The sequence below is a fragment of the Sclerotinia sclerotiorum genome, genomic scaffold (assembly GCF_000146945.2).
Source record: "Sclerotinia sclerotiorum 1980 UF-70 scaffold_21 genomic scaffold, whole genome shotgun sequence".
Classification (NCBI taxonomy): domain Eukaryota; kingdom Fungi; phylum Ascomycota; class Leotiomycetes; order Helotiales; family Sclerotiniaceae; genus Sclerotinia; species Sclerotinia sclerotiorum.
The window spans coordinates 192,710-211,472 of NW_001820815.1; the positions used below are offsets into that span (position 1 = coordinate 192,710).

Here is an 18,763-nt window from a genome sequence, read left to right on the forward strand (position 1 = left end):
TTACTTTTATGACTTTTCCTGTGGTATACTGCTTCATCTAGACTTCCAAAGTCTAATTCACCGCATAAATTCCTCAAAACTAGGTAATAGTGATACCCGGAAGTAGTATTTGCTTGGTGAAGGAAGTGAGCCCTTGCCAAGAGAAAAAAGAGAACAACTATATTTCGAAACCAACGGACTTCAAACTGGTCATACAAGCATCCCAAGGCTTTCCTTTTGGCATAAATAGTTGAAAATTTGATGGAAATATTCGTAGAGGGCTTAAAATTGTAAAGTATCTTGTAAAGAGGACATGTATTGAGAATGTCTGTAAAATATGGAATACTAATTGCTTCACTTGAGCGAGAAGCTCCAGTTTTATCAGCCCTAAATTCCACGGCTACCAGACGATTTCATGAGCAAACACCTTGAAAAGTTATGTTCCCTTGCTTCCAACGAGGCCCCAAAAGTCCAAGATATGATTGGGCCTTTCATTCTGCATACTTTGTAAGAATCAAAGTCGCGATGCCATGGCCATTTATCGATAGGACATCACAGAAGCAACCCTTCGAAATATCCCTTCTAAATAACACATAATACTAGCTAACTATACTCCTTCTTCCCCACCGACTCCCTCCTATCAAGAATCTCATCTACAATTCCCATGTCCAAAGCCTCCTGAGCACTCAAAAACTTATCTCTCTCCATCATCCTCTCAATCTCTTCCAAACTATGTTCCTTCGTCAAATGCCTCTTGTAAATTTCATTTAAGCTTTTCCTCACTCTCAAAATCTCCGTCGCATGAATCGCAATATCCGTAGCTTGTCCTGAATATCCTCCGCTGGGTTGATGTATCATGATTGAACTATGCGGTAAACAGAATCTCTTCCCTGGTTCTCCGCCACAGAGAAGTAGAGAACCCATAGATGCGGCTTGCCCGACGCAGACGGTCGATACTGGGGATTTTATATAGGTCATTGTGTCGTAGATGGCGAGACCGGCGGTGACGGAGCCGCCAGGAGAGTTGATGTAGAGTGTTATAGCTTTTTCCGGGGCGTCAGATTCCAGGTAGAGAAGTTGGGCTACGACTGCCGCTGAAAGCGAGGAGTCTACTTCGCCATTTAGACATATAATTCTCTCCTATTTTCTATCAGTAGCATATTCTAACAAACTATCAACAAAACTGGAGGGCAATCTGAACATACTTGTAGAAGTTTAGAGAATATATCCGCTGATCCTCATCTCGTCAGTAACTGGTAACTCCCCAAATCAATTCCCCATAAATATACATACAAGTGCGCCATCCACCTCCCTATCTCATTAGCACATATTCGCAAATTCATAGGGTTCTATATCCTGCTCACAATCGTCTCTGTGATATATGGTACGGGAGTCCATGATTTATTTGGTTCGGATCGCGATGGCAGTGAAGATATGGATCTAATTCCTGCAAAGACAGCTTTGCGCGCTGCATGCGATCGAAATACTCGTGTTGCGAGCATCGTGAAGTTTGATCTTTCTATGATGTAAAGGGATGTCTGTGAGTGGTGGGGTGAAGCTTGGGGTTAGGAGACGCGACCATCGCGTTTTCGCTTGCGCTTTGGTTGATTGATTTTAGATAAGATTATTTTGTCCAACATCCTTTGACTGATACCCCGCCAACTTTTTTTTCCGGGCGCAGACAAGAAGTGGTATGTGGTATGAAGGGATGCAGAATCTTTCATGGCAGAAGTGCTGGAAGGTACTTGAAATACTCTAATTGGAATTATTCAACATCGGCTTCGAAACCGATTGCGAAAACTAACGACCTCAAAAATGTTTCTTCGAGCTTTGCTATTACAGACGACCTGAATCTGCAGCAGAAGAGCAATGGCACGCAAACCACGAACATAGACGGAGGAAAGGGAGAAGAGAATGGATTGGGAAAAAAGATCAAGCAGCGCGAATTACCTCTTTCACCCCTCATGGATCCGTTATTTCACGAAGCCAGAAATAGACACTCCGCTCCCAAACCACAACCCAGCAAAGAAGAGCGAACACCTTTCCAAGAGCAGCTTGCTAAGAACCCTTACGGTATGCACAACTAGATTCTTTCTACTACTCAATAACTTACAAACCCCCAGCTCTCGCCCTCGCAACCCCCGTCCGTCAATGTTCCGCAACGCAGATCTCCCTCCCCAGTTTCTTCCTCCAAGACTTCACCCTAATGTCGCATCCAACCACATCTGACCCATGGCACGTTCCTCGAAGTCTATCCTCTCATTCCTCCAGTCTCAAATCCTCCTCCTCCGAAGAGTCATCCGTCTATAATCCTTCCCTAGGATCTACCACCTACGTAGCTATGCGCCAACCACTCTTCCAATCATTTTTCAAAAAAGGTTCCGGATACACAGGGATTTACAAGAAATTCGGCATCGTAAATGCGAGAAGTGTTGCGAGGAAACACGTTACGTTGCAAGCGCTTTGGAGATCAGATATGGATACTTTCTTGCTGGAATTGATGAGGAGGAGAACGGTGGAATTGTTGGAGTACTTGTGTAGTAGGGATAATCGATATATACACAAATGTGAGACTTGGGAAAGAGTGGAATATAGTGAGCAGGTTGGATGTGTGTTATGGATGGGGCAAAAGGTTGTTTCGGGAGAAGGACAGCAGGCAGAGGAACAGGAATATGAGCAAGAAACTCCACCCGGAGAATTTGAAACCAAGAGGATTGGACCCGGAGGAAGAAAAGTTGTGCCGGTGTTTAATCTAAGAACGATGATGGGAAAGGATTGGATTCAGAAGATGAGGGAGGGCAATCGGATTTTTGAGAACCAGATTTTGGTTGTCAAACATAAGAATGCTACGAAAGAGGTACAGATGAGGTTATGGAAGTTGCAAGGTTATCTTGCTTCGTATGGGGGGATGTCTGATGAAGTAGTTCCCGTAAAGGTGCAGAGATCGAAGAAGACTGACTTCAAGTCGGTCGATATTACCGACTCTAGACCGAAGGGTAATTTTGTAGCGTTCGGTAAATCTAGAAGATAACAACAGATAAAATCAACCTAAATTAGCTCTATTGCACGGGTATTGTACAAGTCTTCTCTGCTCTAGAGTCTCCTCTGCTCTAAAGTCTTCTGCTCTTTAAACAACGCCAACTCCTCTTCATTAAAATGTCATGAATCACAACTTCGATTGTCCCACTTTACTTCCTTCCTCCCCATCACATCTAGCCAAAATCCAATCCCCAACATCCTGAGCGAAAATTTCGCGATCATCAGGCAAATCTGCATGCAACTGATGATACCATCCCTCATATCTCTTAAACTCCTTATCCGTCAAAGCCGTCTGTTGATTAAACCACTTCTCACTTCCCTCAAAACTCGTCCCTTTATCCTCTGTCCCATGTCCTAACCATAAACTCCTAACACCTGGATTTAACTTCGTCTTTCCTTGATTCATCGCAGCAGTTCTATCCAACATTCCTGCCAGCCCTTCAAGTGTTCCCGTATTATGCATTAAGGTATCCTCATTTATCGATTTTATAACCTCCGGATCTCTGGTAAGATTCTCCGGTGGAAGTTTATTCACCATTTGTCTATGCGGCAGGAATCTCCCTGCCAATCGCCCGAAGAACACAGTTAGAAAACTCGGTTCAAATCCCTTGGGAAACGCAACAAAAGGTGCCTCTAAAAGAAATCCTCGTATACTATGCATCAAATCCGCATACTTGGGATCACTAGCCAAAGTAATGACTTCGCCTCCACCCATCGAGTGACCCATTAGGAATATAGGAACAGGAGAAGGCATTTGTGCTTTGATGAACGAAACGATATCGGATATTACGAGGGAGGTTGGTCCTGTAAGACCTTTTTCAGAAGGTTTGGTGACGCTGCGACCCCAACCTCGTTGGTCGAAAGCGCGTACTTCGATCCCGCGAGACGCAAGCGTAGGAAAGAGAATATAGTAGCGGTTTATGTGATCGGAGAAGCCATGGATGAAAATTAGTAAGGCTTTTGGAGGTGCATCAGGCTGAAGTTTCGGTTAGTTTTTATTGAAGAATGGGCTGGGAGAGGGAGGGGTTGACTGACTTTCCAGGTTTTGGTGTAGAGAGATTGGGACCCAATTTTATGGGTTCCTTCGATTTCTGTGTACATATTGGATGGTTGTGTGAGATATCAAATTCAAGAATAGATTTGTAATAAATTCAACGATATATACATATATAAATGTTGTTGAGAACGAACTGAGATGTTCATGAGAGATAGGTTGCCTCGGCTTTCAGCTGAGTTGAGCTGAGAGCTAGCTACTGGTCTGGTGTACCTAAGCCCCGGCAATTATGCGGCCGCTAGCGCAAAAATATTTGAAGTTTTATAGTTACATGTGAAAAGCGTGATTGTCTCGATATATTGAGAAACAAATTATTCGATATTCACAATGTCAACAATCCAACGCACCATATTTTCTGGTGCAAGAAGGTTGAATTCTTCTAAATCCTTGAGCTTATCATGTAGTCTTCGTCGTTCTTTTACTCAGAGATTAGTCAAAGGTAAATTCTCACTCGGTCAATTTTTACAGCTTTACTAATTTTGATAAAGTCAATGATGTTATTTTGTTGAAGCCCGAGACAAATCAAAAGTCTTTGCCTGTTTTGTCAAAGCCCGTCAAACATGGCGATTCTCTCGTATTTAGAGATCACAGAAAGGTCAAGGCAGACGATGTTATTGGAAGACCATACAGATCTGTAGTGGCTGGTGGTAGAAGGGCTTTATTCCGAATTTATGAACCTACACTTGGGGAATATTGTGATAATGCTCCGAGAGTTGTCACACCCGTAAGTTAGTCGTACCGAAAATTGTATTGCATATGTTGGTTGACCTTTGGATCAGATCTATTCTCAAGATGCAAGTTTGATCGTTTCCTTATTGGACATCAATTATGTGGCAGCACCATCTTCCCAATCTGAAATTGCTAAAGAAAGAGAAAAATTTCGTCCCAATCGACCACTTGAGGAATCTGTTGTTTCAGAAAATAGTGACGCTTTGGAGAAAGCAGTAATCCCCGGAGAGAGTGAGACCGATGAGAGCCTTAGTTGGAAGCCAGAAATAACCCCAGAAGAAAGCAAGACCGAAGAGAGTGTTGATTTGAAGCCAGAAATAACACCCGGAAGCGAGAGTTCGGAATTTGAGAACATTTCCGATGAGGGCGATCTCTTGGAAGAGTTCAAGGAGCTTCCAGACAAATCCGCGCAGCTTACTGAATCGGAATTGCTAGAGGACTGGGACTTTGTGAAGCATGATGAAAACAAACTGGAGATTTTTGAGGCTGGCACTGGTGCCGGTTCCTTGACATTACATCTTGCACGAGCAATTCATGGGGCGAACACAAGGGCTCCACCAATACCAAAGCTTCCCAAAACAAGTGGTAAGGTTAATCCAGATGATGATATCTATAGATACGGCGGTAAACTCGGTGATAGAAATGATAAGATGACTAAGCTATACAATGAATGGCGCTCGCAGCGACGGGCTGTGATTCATTCCCTAGATTTGGACGAGAATCACTCGAGGCATGCGCAAAGAACTGTCAGAAATTACCGCCATGGAGCTTATTTCCCACACATCGATTTTCATGTTGGTACCATTCATGGTTATCTCTCAAAACGATTCGAACAGACCCAGGATGTCTTCCTTGATCACGCTATCTTAGATATCCCGGCTATTCAAGACGAAATGGAAATTGTCGGCAAGTGTCTTAAGCCTAATGGGCGTTTGATTACATGGTGCCCTAGCGTCACGCAACATATGAAGTGCCTGGAAGCTGTGAAATCGAAGAAACTGCCTTTTGTTTTGGACAGGGTCTTAGAGTTGGGATCGCAACTTAGTACTGGAGGACGAGAATGGGAGGTTAGATCAGTAAAACCACGAGCATTAATTAAAGCCGAGAAGAAAGCCACTGTGAAAAGAATGGCGAAAGAAGACGAGGCCAAATCAGCCTCTGCTGTTGACGAATTTCTCGCTGAGATTTCGAAAGATGAGAAGAGGAAGGGAAAGGGGAAGAAGGGGGAAATTGAGTCTTCCGCGGGCATGGAAGACGAACTCGAAGCGAATGAAGAAGGTATGGAAACATCTGAGTCCGAAAGTGTAAGTGTACAAGCAAGTACGAGAGGACTCGGCGATTTCACAGATATGTCAGGATGGGAGATGATCTGCAGACCAAAGGTTGGAGACAGGGTAACAGGTGGAGGATTTGTTGGAGTTTGGAAGAAAATGGATATGGAAGTATAAATGTATAATATGGGGTTCTCTTTGTACTATTGTACCAATACATACGTAGCAAAAATAGAAATTTACTCTTCAAATCTTCGTTCTCTGCGTTACTACGAGTAGGTATGGAACAGCCCCCTCATGTTTCCTATGTGTTTTGCTCCATGCACCTACCACATGTCAAGGAAGTGATCGTCCAAATTCTGGAAGATGTTGTGGTGTTGTCAGGGGGTTTTGGCGCTAGTACCCAAGAGGCTAGTGTCATTTATACCCCAGATCTGCCATCAAAAGACCTTACCGGGAGGGAGTAAATCGAGATGAATCAATGCAACAATGTGTTGATGCAAGCATTAAACTCAAACTCTCTCCACCATCTTGTTAACCCCATTTTATACATGCTTGAGTCTTGTAAATGAGAGGCCTGAATAGTAACAGTGAGATGTTCTATCAAATCTCACGGATGGGATAACCAATTCATTCCTTCAAGCAAAGCTTAACGACTGTGTGAGCTAAAAGCTGTTTGTAAATAGCTCAATAGAGCTACAGCTTATCAAGATGACCAGGAGAATTGTGGGTATAACTCTCCCATGTCTTCCTTTTCCCTGCTTACCGATCTCCGAGTAGGTTCGTACAGTAACACAGCTTGGTGCTCTTGCCCTATTTACCATCATCGTCCTATGGTTCCTGGACAATCGATATCGAGTCCTCCCTGCTGCAATTCATGATTATATGCCGGCACATCATCCGGGTGTAGTAATTACAGATATTACTGTCACGAAATGTTCTAAAATCAACCTATTCACAAGCTGCAAGCTAGATGCCGAAAAATGGCATCGTATAGAGAAGGACTTGTATTTGGGACAGGGTTGGATCAATAGCGCTTATATGCATGTGCAGAGGAAGAAAGAAGAGGAACTAACGTCGGAGGATAAGGTTGTTGTGGATGTTAATGTAGGGAGATTGGATCCAGCGACTGCCACGAAAGACGAAGGCGATGAGAGATGGGAGTCGAGACCCGCTGGATTATGGCTGAAACGATCGGCGAAGCGCCACGCGAGTGACTCTGATAAGGCGGTTACTTCTGTGGATGTATTGTTTGGTGCTGATGCTGTAGATCCAAGGGATGGATGGGAAATGAAAGGCACGCCATTATTACTGGATTCTTCTGGGGAGGTGCAGGAAGCCAGGCTTAGCGTACGGAGAGGAAAGCTCATCAAGCCAAACAAACCAACACCTCGCATAAGGGACAATGGAAAATTCAAAATTTTACAAGCGGCAGATTTACACTTGAGTACGGGGACTGGGCATTGTAGAGATGCAATGCCGGAGGATGGCGGGAAGTGTGAGGCTGATCCTAGGACATTGGAATTCGTTGGAAGATTACTTGATGAAGAAAAGCCAGATTTGGTCATCCTAAGTGGTGATCAAATAAATGGAGAGACAGCGCCGGATGCACAGAGTGTAAGAATTTTTCTTTTGATTTTTATCGCCTACCATCTAACAGAATTAGGCTATCTTCAAATATGCAGAGTTATTCATTCAGCGTAAAATTCCATATGCGACAATATTTGGTAATCATGATGATGAAGGATCCTTACCCCGAGATCAACAAATGGAACTAATCGAGTCTCTTCCGTACTCATTATCTGAAGCGGGGCCAGAAGACATCGAAGGAGTAGGAAACTATATTGTTGAAGTACTCGCACAAGGTAGCTCGAAGCATTCTGCTTTGACAATATACTTACTCGACACCCATTCATATTCACCAGATGAGAGATCATTTAAAGGATATGATTGGTTGAAAAAGAATCAAATAGATTGGTTCAAACAAACTGCCGGGGGGCTGAAAAAAGCACATGAAGGGTATTCCCATATTCATATGGATCTTGCCTTTATTCATATACCATTACCTGAATATAGAGATGATACCCTTTATAAAGAGGGGGCATGGCGCGAAGGAGTCACTGCACCAGGCTTCAATTCTGGTTTCCGAGATGCCCTTGTAGAACAGGGTGTAGTAATGGTCAGTTGCGGACAGTAAGTATTCACCTTCTCCATTTTCTTGAACTCCTTTGACTGGATATAGTGATCATGCAAATGAATACTGTTCTCTTTCTCGAAGAGAGGACGAAAGTCCCGCTCTTTGGATGTGTTATGGTGGTGGTGCAGGGTTTGGAGGTTATGGGGGATACGGCGGATATCATCGCCGGATTCGTCTTTTCGAAATCGACATGAATGAAGCGAAGATAGTAACTTACAAGCGGCTCGAGTATGGAGATATAGAGAAGCGAATCGATGAACAGATTATAGTTGAGGGTGGGAAAGCCATAGCTCCACCTCTTTGACACATTTCCATGGTTGGCCAATCGGCGTTCTGGAAGCCAGATTTATATAACCGCCTTTTTTTTTACGAAGAAACAGCCAGGTATTGGATTTGGATTATCTTGCCTGGAATTTTTTTAGTTCTTTTTCTTTTCTTCTTTCAAGGGCTGCACTACCCTATCAAAGTCGGATAGTGGCTATTGCACTCAATAGTGTACAGTTATAGGCAATAAGGATACCATACCTCTTCTCTCGAAAAAGAGTGCCGCGTGGATAGGCTGTATTTCTTCCACTTATACATCTTTCTGATGGCTTGAATCAATGCCTACACCTCTATCAGTTGAAGATTTTCCTATCATAAACCGTTTTAGTAGCTTTCCATCCCATATATTTCTCAAATAAGAAACATTTTCCAGCTCAAGTGTGTTGTCATAGGATTTGGTAATAACTGTTTGATCTTTATTCAAAGTGAAGCTAGCAGGAGGGGTATACGTTTTGACTTCACTATATCCCGACTCACTCAAGCTATTCTTAGCTAACCATGGTTGATTCGTTTTTACTCCCACTGATATTTAACGGCATTGGAAACTCTCCTATGGGTAGACTTCTGTAACGATACTATACTGGAGGCAGCGGCTGCCTAAGGTTTCGTCTGGTTGGTAGTTGTGGGTTAAGGCTTTATCACTGGTCTTCACTTGGAAGTGAAGTCGTTACTAGATCAAGTAGAATGTAGGTAAACTAATTGATAACTAAGTTGAGCACAAAGCTCCTTAACTACGAGACTAAATGAATGTTTATATACCCTATATCATCTTTTGAGGACCTTTGGGACCCTTCGGTCCTCAAGGTCCTCGAGGTCACGTGAATTAATGAATCGTGCCAACTTCGGTGTGTCCAATAGTCCGGACTGCAGGATAGACTAGATATTTTAAGTTAAACAGTCAAATTTTAATCTACTGATATATTAAACAATCCATTTTGAATACTAAGGTACCTCAATAAGCTGGACTGTAATCCAGCTCATCTGGACTTTTAGATTATTTAATAATTGAATTATATATTAAAAGGAATGACCTTACACAGGGAATGGTGGGAAGCTGATGGGGCAGAACTGAGGTAATATTGGTCTAGTAGGTTAATCACTCTTCTAAGTTCTACGGAAGAGCGAAGCTCTCCTACAGAGAGCTTCTCAATCTAGTCCTAATAGGACTAGTGCCCTGTGCACGTGCTACGCAGGAACCATTCACTTTAACATATAATATATATTTAGAAGTAGATAATTATATATTTATTAATAGTATGAGTATAATTAATAGATTTTGAATATATAATTTTTTATATTAAATATAATACAAAATTAACCAATCCAAAAGTCTAGACGGTAATCTGGACTTTTTAATATTAGATTATCTAATCCGAAATTTTTATATAAGAACCCTCCCAATAATCTATCTAGTCCAATTAAATTACAGACTAGCCATCCGGACGGCCATCCAGACGGAATACGGGAAGACTATTGGATACACTTGTTACGTTGTAACATCATAAACTATTATCACGTGTTATAGGATCACGTGGAAAGTCATGTGAGGGAGCGAGGGAGCGAAGGAGCGAGATTCGAATCTCGCTCCCCAGCTCCATCGCTCCAACCCAATGTTGGAACACGAAGGTCTATATAATCATGATGGATTTCCTTTGTATAGAGCTTTGTGCTCAAGATCAATCATTTAGTATACTCTACTATTAGTTACGAATTGCATCATTGCCATTACTTAAGTCCCTGCTTGACGCCTAGTTATAAACCACCTCGAGAGCCTAGAGCACTTCCACGTGATCTAGACGGCAAACCTCGTAACAACACTGTGGGTAGTCGATATGTATGACATAATGGTTGGCGTTTGATTCAAAGTGGTAGGAAATTTGGTTGTGTTAGGAGTAGCTGGATATGGATATCATGGATATGAATTGAATATATATGTTGAAGTTCAACTGGATACTGGGGGTTTAAATTTGCGCGGTTGCAGGTGGAAAGGATATTGCATTTCATACAACGAACGTAGCAAGGTTACATGGAATAATTACAGCGATTTTGATTTTTTCGACAATCTAGAAGATTAGTACATCATGAGGATTTTGCTTGGTTATTCTCATGAGCTCATGTAGAACAAAATATGTTGTCATTGGAAAAATAATTTTCAAGGATTTTGTGTTAGAAGAATATACTCTTAACTAATAACTTTTGAGTTATATCTAGATTCTAGCCTAATCCATCACAAAAGAGGATACAAAGATGTCTAATTTTATTGGCCCTCCCAACATTGACCTCGCTAAGCAAATCATCCTAACTAGCGCTAGGTCAATCCGATCCACGTTAGACAGATGGCAAGTAAAGAATTAACCCCGCACTTTCGGAGAAGTGAAGGTAAATGACGTAGTTAAATCTTGATGCTAATAAACTAATTATTCCATATGACAGGGACGTAAGTACATTTTAGACATATATCCTCTCTTAGAAACCAGACATCTAATTCAACAATGTGGAAACGTATCAGTTCCTTCCTTCTCCCTTGCTATTTCGAGACGAAATATCATAGACCTCGACAAACGGCCGCTGGTATCGAAGATGCACTACTTTTTGCCGAAATCGGTTTAGTTTCTGAAGATTGGGATCACGGTTAAGATCTTTCGAAATCACTGGCAGTATATTCAATTAATAGTCTTCAGGATACTTCTTTGGCGGTGAAGATCAACTTGGGAGAATTTATTCATGGAAATCGACGGAGCAGTGAAAGAGTCGGAGAACCCGAGAACGAAATTGAGAGACTGAAGGAAATAATTGAAAATATGGAGGCTATAGTTGAGCGTCATGTTGATTTCCACGAGGATCTGTAGGATCGTATTGAGTTTTTTGGCGTGTAGAATTAAAAGAAACTTGCGGATTTGAATGGTATTACATTGGATTATGCAGGGAGGATTTTGATGTTAGAAACTCTGATTGTAAGGGAAGGTTTGGAGGACGTTGTCGATACGAAAAAGGTCGGCTCTGAGGAAGACTCAAATTAAATTATCCAAGAAGGAAGCTCATGAAACACTAGGACAAATTGCATGCGCAGTAATGGGGGCGATGAAGTACCGGTATGGTTTCAATTAGTCTATTATTCCTTCAGTTGTATGTGTGTTTCTGCCTCCTCTGCTGACCCTTTTCAATTCCGTATTTTGAACTTTAATTGCAGCGCAAATTGGTACTAATGAATTCTCGTAAGATCACCACAGGAGTACAGTATTTGCCCATCAAGCTGGTCTTTTATCTGGAGGGTCTCTTCTACAAGTGTATTCTTTACAGCTTTTGGAATAAATGCGGTAAACGAGCTTGGCGAGATGAAGTTTTGGGAGAAGAGAATTAGTGTGAATGAGTTTAAACGCATTGTGGGAGGTTGTGATCTCCCTGTACATCACTTTGATATTTCAAGGCGGAGGATTGCTTTGGAAGTTGAGCGTAGATCTTAGAGGGGAATACAGTCTGTGCGTGGTTGAAGAGGGTCTTTGCGAAATCAATGACCTTATCATGGCCGGCGAAATTGAAATTTGAAGGATTATAATTATGGAGAAATGAAGAATTTTCTAAGCGCTGTCTATTGACAAAAGAGAATTTTGGTGCTACCATAACATAAAAGACTTGTCAGGATATCGTGTGGTTTGGTTGTATGTCTTTTCTCGGCAAAAGCTCACTTCGAAACCTACAATCATTTCAAAAGCGAAGCCCCCTAATCTCTGTCGGTAGCGATATAGGAATTGGCTTAGGAGCGGAAGAGATTTCTCTTCGAGCTCACTCATAGTTCCAGATTTCGTAGCTTGAGCTTATCCATGCGTTGACTATAGATATAGTGTATAACGTGACCCTTATTCATTGTGCTTATTCACCATGATTCCAGCGACAAAAGCCGCTAATTTACCTCGAAGCTAATATCAGTCATAACCTCGGGTGTATTGAGATACCCCGCACTTTCCCTGATTAAATAGATACAGAGGACGTCAAAGACCCGAATCTCTCTCTTCTACCCATTGCCATCATTTTGGTATTCGATCTATTTAAGAGTTTGATGACTCGTATCGTGTAAACTGCTTAATTCTTTTTATCTTGGTATTTGAAGTAAAAGATTCAAGTTATCCAGGCCATCAACTGTTGATCCATTTTACCTTGAACTGCTGTTTGTATCTTCATCTTCTGATATCATTCAGTCTCGCATATTCTGCCATCAACGACTATTCCCTCAAATCAAGATGCCGAAACGAGCCTCTACCTCCGCTCCGTCCTCTTCCACCGTTCTACCTAAGAAACCACGACAAACAGTGCATCTTATCAAAAATATCCTATACCTCGATGAATACGAGGCGGCTACCACAGATCACACAGAATTAGTGGAACTCTTCGGAAACCTTCAGGACGCTCATCGAAGTAAGATCATCGAATTTCGAAACATGAAGAATGACATAGAAAAACTAGAAGCAAAAGCCGATGAAGATGAGCATGAAATTGAAAAGTCATGGGAAGACGTGGAGAACTATCACATAGAAGTCACCTACTTATTCCAGCAGACACGATCTTTAAACGATGAGATTGGTGAGTATATCCGTGGCAATGAATCCTACACCGAGGAAAACAGTCGATTCCGGGATATCATTAAGGCGCTTAAGTCTGATAACAAAAAGGACGAGGCGAAAATCGCAAACCTCGAGGCGCAAATTGCGAAAGGAGGGGTGAAGACGGGTGAGCATACAGCTGCACCGAAATACGATCCATATATCGTGAAGCAACAAGCAAAAAATATGGCGCAAGTAATGCGCGATGCAATTAAATTGCAAATGAAGTGGGCGTATATTCTCTTCTCCTTCATCTCGAATTTTTCCTTCCATTCTCCTCTCTTTCACCATAAAAGTATTAGCTTTTCCTATCCATGCGAGATTTTCCAATGAGATATTGCCTCGTCCATAAATATTCAAACGCACACCCCGCACAAAATAAATTAACGTTCATATCCATTAGGCCAAGTTGCAAGACGTCAGGAAAACGCTGGTCTTATACTTCCATGGTCCCGTCTGCGGATGTATTTTACAAACTTTTTCGCTTGGACAGGGCGACGGAGCTAAGAGCAAAGAAGAAGTGGAAACAGAAGAAAATCAGTATCGATGGTTTCGAAGATATGGGTACATGGACTGTTACTGTGAGTTTATTTTGCCCCCCTTTCCTTCCCTTCTACTTTTCTGCGATCGTGGGCATTTTGGGAAGGCTGCTGCTCAGATGTGATAGGCTCAGTTGATGCCAAGGGATTCGATCAAGCATAAATTCCTAAGTTCAGATTAGAAGCTAACACAAGTATAGATCAGATACAACTCATTGGAATTGGTTAGTAACATACTTTTGAAATTTGACGCGGAGAAAAACAGTTTTACTGTCAGTGGAAAATATGGTGTTCCCAGCATAAGGGTTTAATCGATGATTTCAGTCTCTCGCTTCAGATATTCATGGGAAATTGTGAGGACTTGTTATTGCGGGTTTCCTAACTAGTATTCGAGAACTCGAATATGTATTATAAATTGCACAATAGCACCAGCCATTCAGTCATGATTGACACAATATAAAGACATTCGTTTAAAGCTGCTCCGTAGCACCATATTCCGATAATTTAATTAAAAATCTGGAAGAATTCCATCAATTGGCACAAATGGTCGTATAAATTTTATTGCTGAGCAAAATTCTATAATTATTGCAGTAGTGGTATTGATAAGATTTTACAATAGTGGAAGGAGGGGTCAAGACAGCCGAGATTCACATGTCAATTTTATGGTGAATGTCTTACACGGGTGATTTCTTATATATTATTCTTTGGAAATTCCCCAAAAAAAAGATTGTTTAGAAGCAAGACTGAATTAAATAGATCTAACATTAGCGAGAAATATAGTGTTTCATATACGTGGATTTCCTAGTTTCGGACTTCCTTGTATTGGTTACGCGATGTTTAGCGAGCGAAGCTGTGGGGCTATGTTGTAGATATGGGTAGGCGTTCAGGGATCTAAGGAATTAAGTTCTACTGCGTAAGGTGTCGAGATATGGTATAAATGGCTTATATCAGTTGATGAGAGGGGGAGGAAATTAAACAGAATTAGGAAGTGTTTTGTATATAAATGTAAGAGCTTGGTAGGGTAATGTGTATTGATTGAGGCAAGTAGATGTTGGAGGATGATAAGGTTAACCTTATAATCAAAGGGCTAGGTAAATTAGAAGGGATGTTTGAATCAATGAAGGACGATATACTAATTAACGTTTTAAGTACAGTGGTATGCATACCTATGAATATCATAGAAGTATTCCAGCAAGAAGAGATCACAGGATGTGAATAAGTCCCGTTCAAGCTCGCTGCTCCTGAAATGGTGCCAACACTAAAATTTTCTAAAGTATCATTTTAGTGTTCTTAGTACGTCTTTATTAAGATAAGATACATTGAAGACTAATCGAGAAACTTATGCGTTTGATAAATGATAGATTTGAACAGTGATGAATAAGAAGATTTTAGGGTTTTTGTTATATCACCTATGTGTTAGTGGAGGATTTGGATAGTAATGTGAAATCTGTAACAGCAATCCAAGAAACTGATAAGATCATGATATTATTGAATGAATTATAAGTATACATACATCTTGTTTCTTGTAGATTAGTTTTATAAATCTATTCTTATTTGCAAGGTTAGGGATGTGCATGATTAGTATGAACAGCAGTTTCGAAAAAGTGAGAAGGAGGTCTTGGAATATCTCGATTCCTGTTGTCAAGTCATCATTCTGTATAAAATTCGTTTATTGTCTTTGCATACTGTTCCTTAGATTTTTCCTAGGTTCTAATTATCCCAGTTTCTTCTACTGGCAGAGAAAACTACATCAGGACGCCGTCGAAGTGATCTTGGTATGTTGAGAATTCTCAGCCTAGCTCTTCATATTTTGATGCTCTTGCTTCGGTTCTGGCTAAGCTTTGGGATAGAAGATTTCATGGTCATGATAGCATTATTTGAACTCATTATCCTGCCTATATTCCGTCTTCGTGTTCATTCTTCAGAATATCTACAATACTTACGTGACTCAAATGCTTCTGCTTCCAAGTTGGCTCGCTTGAATCTAACCGGTTGATCGTCGTCACTGCTAATCTCTAAATGTAGCATTTTAAATTCGTGAACAAAGATGCAGTGATCGAAATTCGAAAAAGCATGTCGTTTCTCCGCGTATTTCTGAAAGATTGTGAAAGATCAAAAACACATGGTTTTGCGAGACTCTGGGTTATATGAGGGATGTCAATAATTTCACTCTATTCACCCTACTTTTAGAAGCAAGCTATCTGGTTGCAAACGCGCAGGAGATCGATTTCTGGTATCACGTGAAAAGATCATGTGACTCCATGGAACCCCTCATGAAGCTCCTCTTTGTTTCCTTTTTTTGATTTATTATCCATAGGTACATGAATTTCATTACTCTACTCACTAGCTTTAACACACTTCTATAGATTGGGATCATAGGTCTCAATTTTGGCTCAGGTAAGATTTTACGACAAATCGTGAGCTGTCTACTCAGCAATTCTTCGGCAACATGGTGTTGAGCCTTCTATATCAATGTTCTAGTATTTTCTGCTATGGTTCCCTTTTTATTTCTTTGAGCTATCTTCAGGACCATGCCAATAATGCTGAGATACTTTAGTCATACCGGAGGAGGAGAGATTTATATGAAAACAACTTCATCTGGATATTTCAAATATTGACAGCTGGTATAATTTGAATAGAAAACCTGTGCCATCCTCACTTCGTATATTTTTTGACTATAATTCAAAATAATTGTGGCCAAAATTGGCTATGTGATCATCCTGCCAATTCTTCACTTACTACAAAACATCCTGGGGCAAATGTGTGATACGATACTGTTCGTTATATCCATTTGTACGGGGGACATCCAATATTCTCATCTATCTGCTGCACCCAGCTCAAAATTTAGTTGTCTCGTTTCTCCTCCTTATAGACCAGTTATTGAGCAATAAAAGTAAGTACATAAATATCCCTAAAGATTCACATTATCTCACTATCTCCTCTTAACTAACTCCCCAGACACAAATGGAAGCACAGCAAAGCCCCCAACAGTCTTCAATTCCACCTTTTCCCAGCCCCCATATTTCTCTCCCACCGCTTTCAAGTAGTCATCCGTCCTTCGGTTCAAATGGCAATTACCCATGAAAAAGCTCCAGCCAGCCAATTGATACAGAATCTGCGTACATCTAGCCACCAAAATACCTGTGCCTTTCCACCAGGGATTTTAATATGTTCGAAGATAATAAGTCTACCGCCAGGCTTCAGCAACTTGTACAGGAAATCAATGGTGTCGATCGAATTATTCACAGAGCATAAAACCCTGATGACAATGATGGTATCGAAAACTTCCCCTTACACTCCTCCCTTCTTGTCGTCTTTCAACAAACCCACTTTCTTCAACTCCTCATTCAAACTCTCCCTCCCAGCTCCACATCCCAAGATCCTATATTTCCCCTGCAAACCTGCCTCCCGCACTGACTTTTTTAACAGTTCATGCAAAACCCCGCATGGTTCTACTCCATACACCCTCTCTACATGTTCATTTGTAAGAAATCGCACTTGTTCGCCTGAGCCAGGACCGATTTCGAGTATTGTACCGGAGGCGGTGGAGAGAACGGGGAGAATGTTGGCAAGGGGACCAGCGTAGGGATCGCCTTCGTCGAGGGCGGCCCATGCTTCACCGAAGGATTGGGAGGCTATGTTGGAAAGATGGAGGGCGCGAGAGGGCTTGTGGAGGAGGGTACGGAGGAGAACGAGGAAGAAATCTATGTGTATTTAGTGGTTGTATGTTAGAAGCTTTCACTGCTGAAGGATTGGAGGTATAGTTAATAACCCAAAAAGGCAATTGGAGTAATTTTAGTGGAATATGAAATAAACTCACAGTAGGAACTCAGGATATAGAGGTAGAAGGGCAAAAATTAGCTCACAGCATATTCTTTCGAGGTTGCAGACGCCATAATTTTTGAGATTGAGTTACGCAATAAATATAATTAGAAAGAGAACAAGTTGGAAGTTAGATGGGAAGGAGCGATTGAGATATATTTAAGATATTTATCAAAGGGAGATACTCATTCCAACGGTTTATGATGACATCACTCACTTGAAAAACTATGTGGTCAAAGCGTCATCTTTAGCGAGCGATATTTCACAAATCTATAAAGGGGGCAAGTCTATTGTGAGAAATTGTGAGAAATTGAATCCTAAATACCATCTCGTGTCTTAAAAATGAAAAAAATATCATTGTTGTATGTTATGAGGGGTGTAAATATTTACCAATATGAGGATGCGAATGTATAGTAAATTTCTCAGTCTAGTGAACTTGGCTCCAGGCTAATAGGGGCGGGCTCTTCTAGCGGAAGGGCGCTAGCAAGCAAAAATGAAGAAAGCCAATAGATTCAACCCCAATTGGTTCTAATCAGTCCAAATAGAAATTGATGTTTCTACCAACAAGGATAAGTGTAGATTTCTCTTTCGTCTTCAAGTTCCTCGCCGTCTCGACATCCTCAAATTTGTTCCAAATCCTCAAATTTCGATATAAACTCACTCATTCATATTTAATCGAAGCAAGCAATTATAAACTAACAACTGCCATTATCTTCCAGAAGGACAATCAGTGGCGCCAACAACTTGACTCGCTGCCAAAGAGGCAAAAACAGAAGCCAGACCGGGCCAAACGCGAAGCCAAAAGAGCCGAACAGGCAAGAACGGGCCTTAAGATCAAACTTTCTCTTGGATCCAGACAAAAGAAAGCCGCCTCTCCTGCGCCAAAAATCTCCTCAATCAAGCAAAAGGCGCTTGCTAAAGCTGAGGACCCTACCGTCACGAATGAGGTGGAGGAGGAAATTGATGAGTGGGACATACCTGCCAGTTATGTCTTGGCCCGTACACCGGAATGGAAGCCGCTCAAGTTAAAATTCGACTTTTCCGCGAAGAAGATATCTGGAGGCCGTTAAAGCTCTTATTCGGTTCTCTACTGAAAATAACGAGGATACGATAGGCGTTTTGGAGTAAAGGGCTGGGTGATAATGGGTGGATAGGCTGGGGATGGAAAGGATGTCCACGGTGCTGGACTGCTGCGCATCTTGGGAATATTT

General features: G+C 41.4%; 12 protein-coding genes across 12 annotated transcripts; 6 read left to right on the forward strand and 6 right to left on the reverse strand.

The window, feature by feature from the left end:
* Window positions 1-582: 582 nt before the first annotated feature.
* Window positions 583-1,481, reverse strand: SS1G_12432 (hypothetical protein; the record flags this gene model as incomplete). Its single annotated transcript, XM_001586396.1, has 4 exons — window positions 583-1,119; window positions 1,185-1,210; window positions 1,273-1,291; window positions 1,467-1,481. 4 exons carry the CDS (start codon window positions 1,479-1,481, stop codon window positions 583-585), a joined length of 597 nt encoding a protein of 198 aa, XP_001586446.1.
* Window positions 1,482-1,943: 462 nt separating this feature from the next.
* SS1G_12433 (hypothetical protein) lies at window positions 1,944-3,010 on the forward strand (the record flags this gene model as incomplete). Its single annotated transcript, XM_001586397.1, has 2 exons — window positions 1,944-2,052; window positions 2,103-3,010. 2 exons carry the CDS (start codon window positions 1,944-1,946, stop codon window positions 3,008-3,010), a joined length of 1,017 nt encoding a protein of 338 aa, XP_001586447.1.
* Window positions 3,011-3,284: 274 nt separating this feature from the next.
* SS1G_12434 (hypothetical protein) lies at window positions 3,285-4,119 on the reverse strand (the record flags this gene model as incomplete). The annotated part of the gene is made up of 3 exons (XM_001586398.1): window positions 3,285-3,292; window positions 3,334-3,994; window positions 4,054-4,119. 3 exons carry the CDS (start codon window positions 4,117-4,119, stop codon window positions 3,285-3,287), a joined length of 735 nt encoding a protein of 244 aa, XP_001586448.1.
* A 280-nt stretch (window positions 4,120-4,399) lies between these two features.
* Window positions 4,400-6,249, forward strand: SS1G_12435 (hypothetical protein; the record flags this gene model as incomplete). Its single annotated transcript, XM_001586399.1, has 3 exons — window positions 4,400-4,511; window positions 4,561-4,796; window positions 4,852-6,249. The coding sequence occupies 3 exons, from the start codon at window positions 4,400-4,402 to the stop codon at window positions 6,247-6,249; spliced, it is 1,746 nt and encodes a 581-aa protein (XP_001586449.1).
* Window positions 6,250-7,113: 864 nt separating this feature from the next.
* On the forward strand, window positions 7,114-8,573 carry SS1G_12436 (hypothetical protein; the record flags this gene model as incomplete). The annotated part of the gene is made up of 3 exons (XM_001586400.1): window positions 7,114-7,689; window positions 7,739-8,265; window positions 8,315-8,573. The coding sequence occupies 3 exons, from the start codon at window positions 7,114-7,116 to the stop codon at window positions 8,571-8,573; spliced, it is 1,362 nt and encodes a 453-aa protein (XP_001586450.1).
* A 1,559-nt stretch (window positions 8,574-10,132) lies between these two features.
* Window positions 10,133-10,436, reverse strand: SS1G_12437 (predicted protein; the record flags this gene model as incomplete). The annotated part of the gene is made up of 2 exons (XM_001586401.1): window positions 10,133-10,262; window positions 10,399-10,436. 2 exons carry the CDS (start codon window positions 10,434-10,436, stop codon window positions 10,133-10,135), a joined length of 168 nt encoding a protein of 55 aa, XP_001586451.1.
* A 649-nt stretch (window positions 10,437-11,085) lies between these two features.
* SS1G_12438 (predicted protein) lies at window positions 11,086-11,229 on the forward strand (the record flags this gene model as incomplete). Its single annotated transcript, XM_001586402.1, has 1 exon — window positions 11,086-11,229. The coding sequence occupies one exon, from the start codon at window positions 11,086-11,088 to the stop codon at window positions 11,227-11,229; it is 144 nt and encodes a 47-aa protein (XP_001586452.1).
* Window positions 11,230-12,207: 978 nt separating this feature from the next.
* SS1G_12439 (predicted protein) lies at window positions 12,208-12,384 on the reverse strand (the record flags this gene model as incomplete). Its single annotated transcript, XM_001586403.1, has 1 exon — window positions 12,208-12,384. One exon carries the CDS (start codon window positions 12,382-12,384, stop codon window positions 12,208-12,210), a length of 177 nt encoding a protein of 58 aa, XP_001586453.1.
* A 447-nt stretch (window positions 12,385-12,831) lies between these two features.
* On the forward strand, window positions 12,832-14,945 carry SS1G_12440 (predicted protein; the record flags this gene model as incomplete). The annotated part of the gene is made up of 5 exons (XM_001586404.1): window positions 12,832-13,424; window positions 13,595-13,772; window positions 13,931-13,954; window positions 14,511-14,605; window positions 14,885-14,945. 5 exons carry the CDS (start codon window positions 12,832-12,834, stop codon window positions 14,943-14,945), a joined length of 951 nt encoding a protein of 316 aa, XP_001586454.1.
* Window positions 14,946-15,533: 588 nt separating this feature from the next.
* SS1G_12441 (predicted protein) lies at window positions 15,534-15,758 on the reverse strand (the record flags this gene model as incomplete). The annotated part of the gene is made up of 2 exons (XM_001586405.1): window positions 15,534-15,625; window positions 15,674-15,758. The coding sequence occupies 2 exons, from the start codon at window positions 15,756-15,758 to the stop codon at window positions 15,534-15,536; spliced, it is 177 nt and encodes a 58-aa protein (XP_001586455.1).
* A 904-nt stretch (window positions 15,759-16,662) lies between these two features.
* On the reverse strand, window positions 16,663-17,741 carry SS1G_12442 (hypothetical protein; the record flags this gene model as incomplete). The annotated part of the gene is made up of 3 exons (XM_001586406.1): window positions 16,663-16,871; window positions 17,057-17,434; window positions 17,738-17,741. 3 exons carry the CDS (start codon window positions 17,739-17,741, stop codon window positions 16,663-16,665), a joined length of 591 nt encoding a protein of 196 aa, XP_001586456.1.
* A 362-nt stretch (window positions 17,742-18,103) lies between these two features.
* On the forward strand, window positions 18,104-18,622 carry SS1G_12443 (predicted protein; the record flags this gene model as incomplete). The annotated part of the gene is made up of 2 exons (XM_001586407.1): window positions 18,104-18,127; window positions 18,272-18,622. The coding sequence occupies 2 exons, from the start codon at window positions 18,104-18,106 to the stop codon at window positions 18,620-18,622; spliced, it is 375 nt and encodes a 124-aa protein (XP_001586457.1).
* Between the last annotated feature and the right edge of the window lie 141 nt (window positions 18,623-18,763).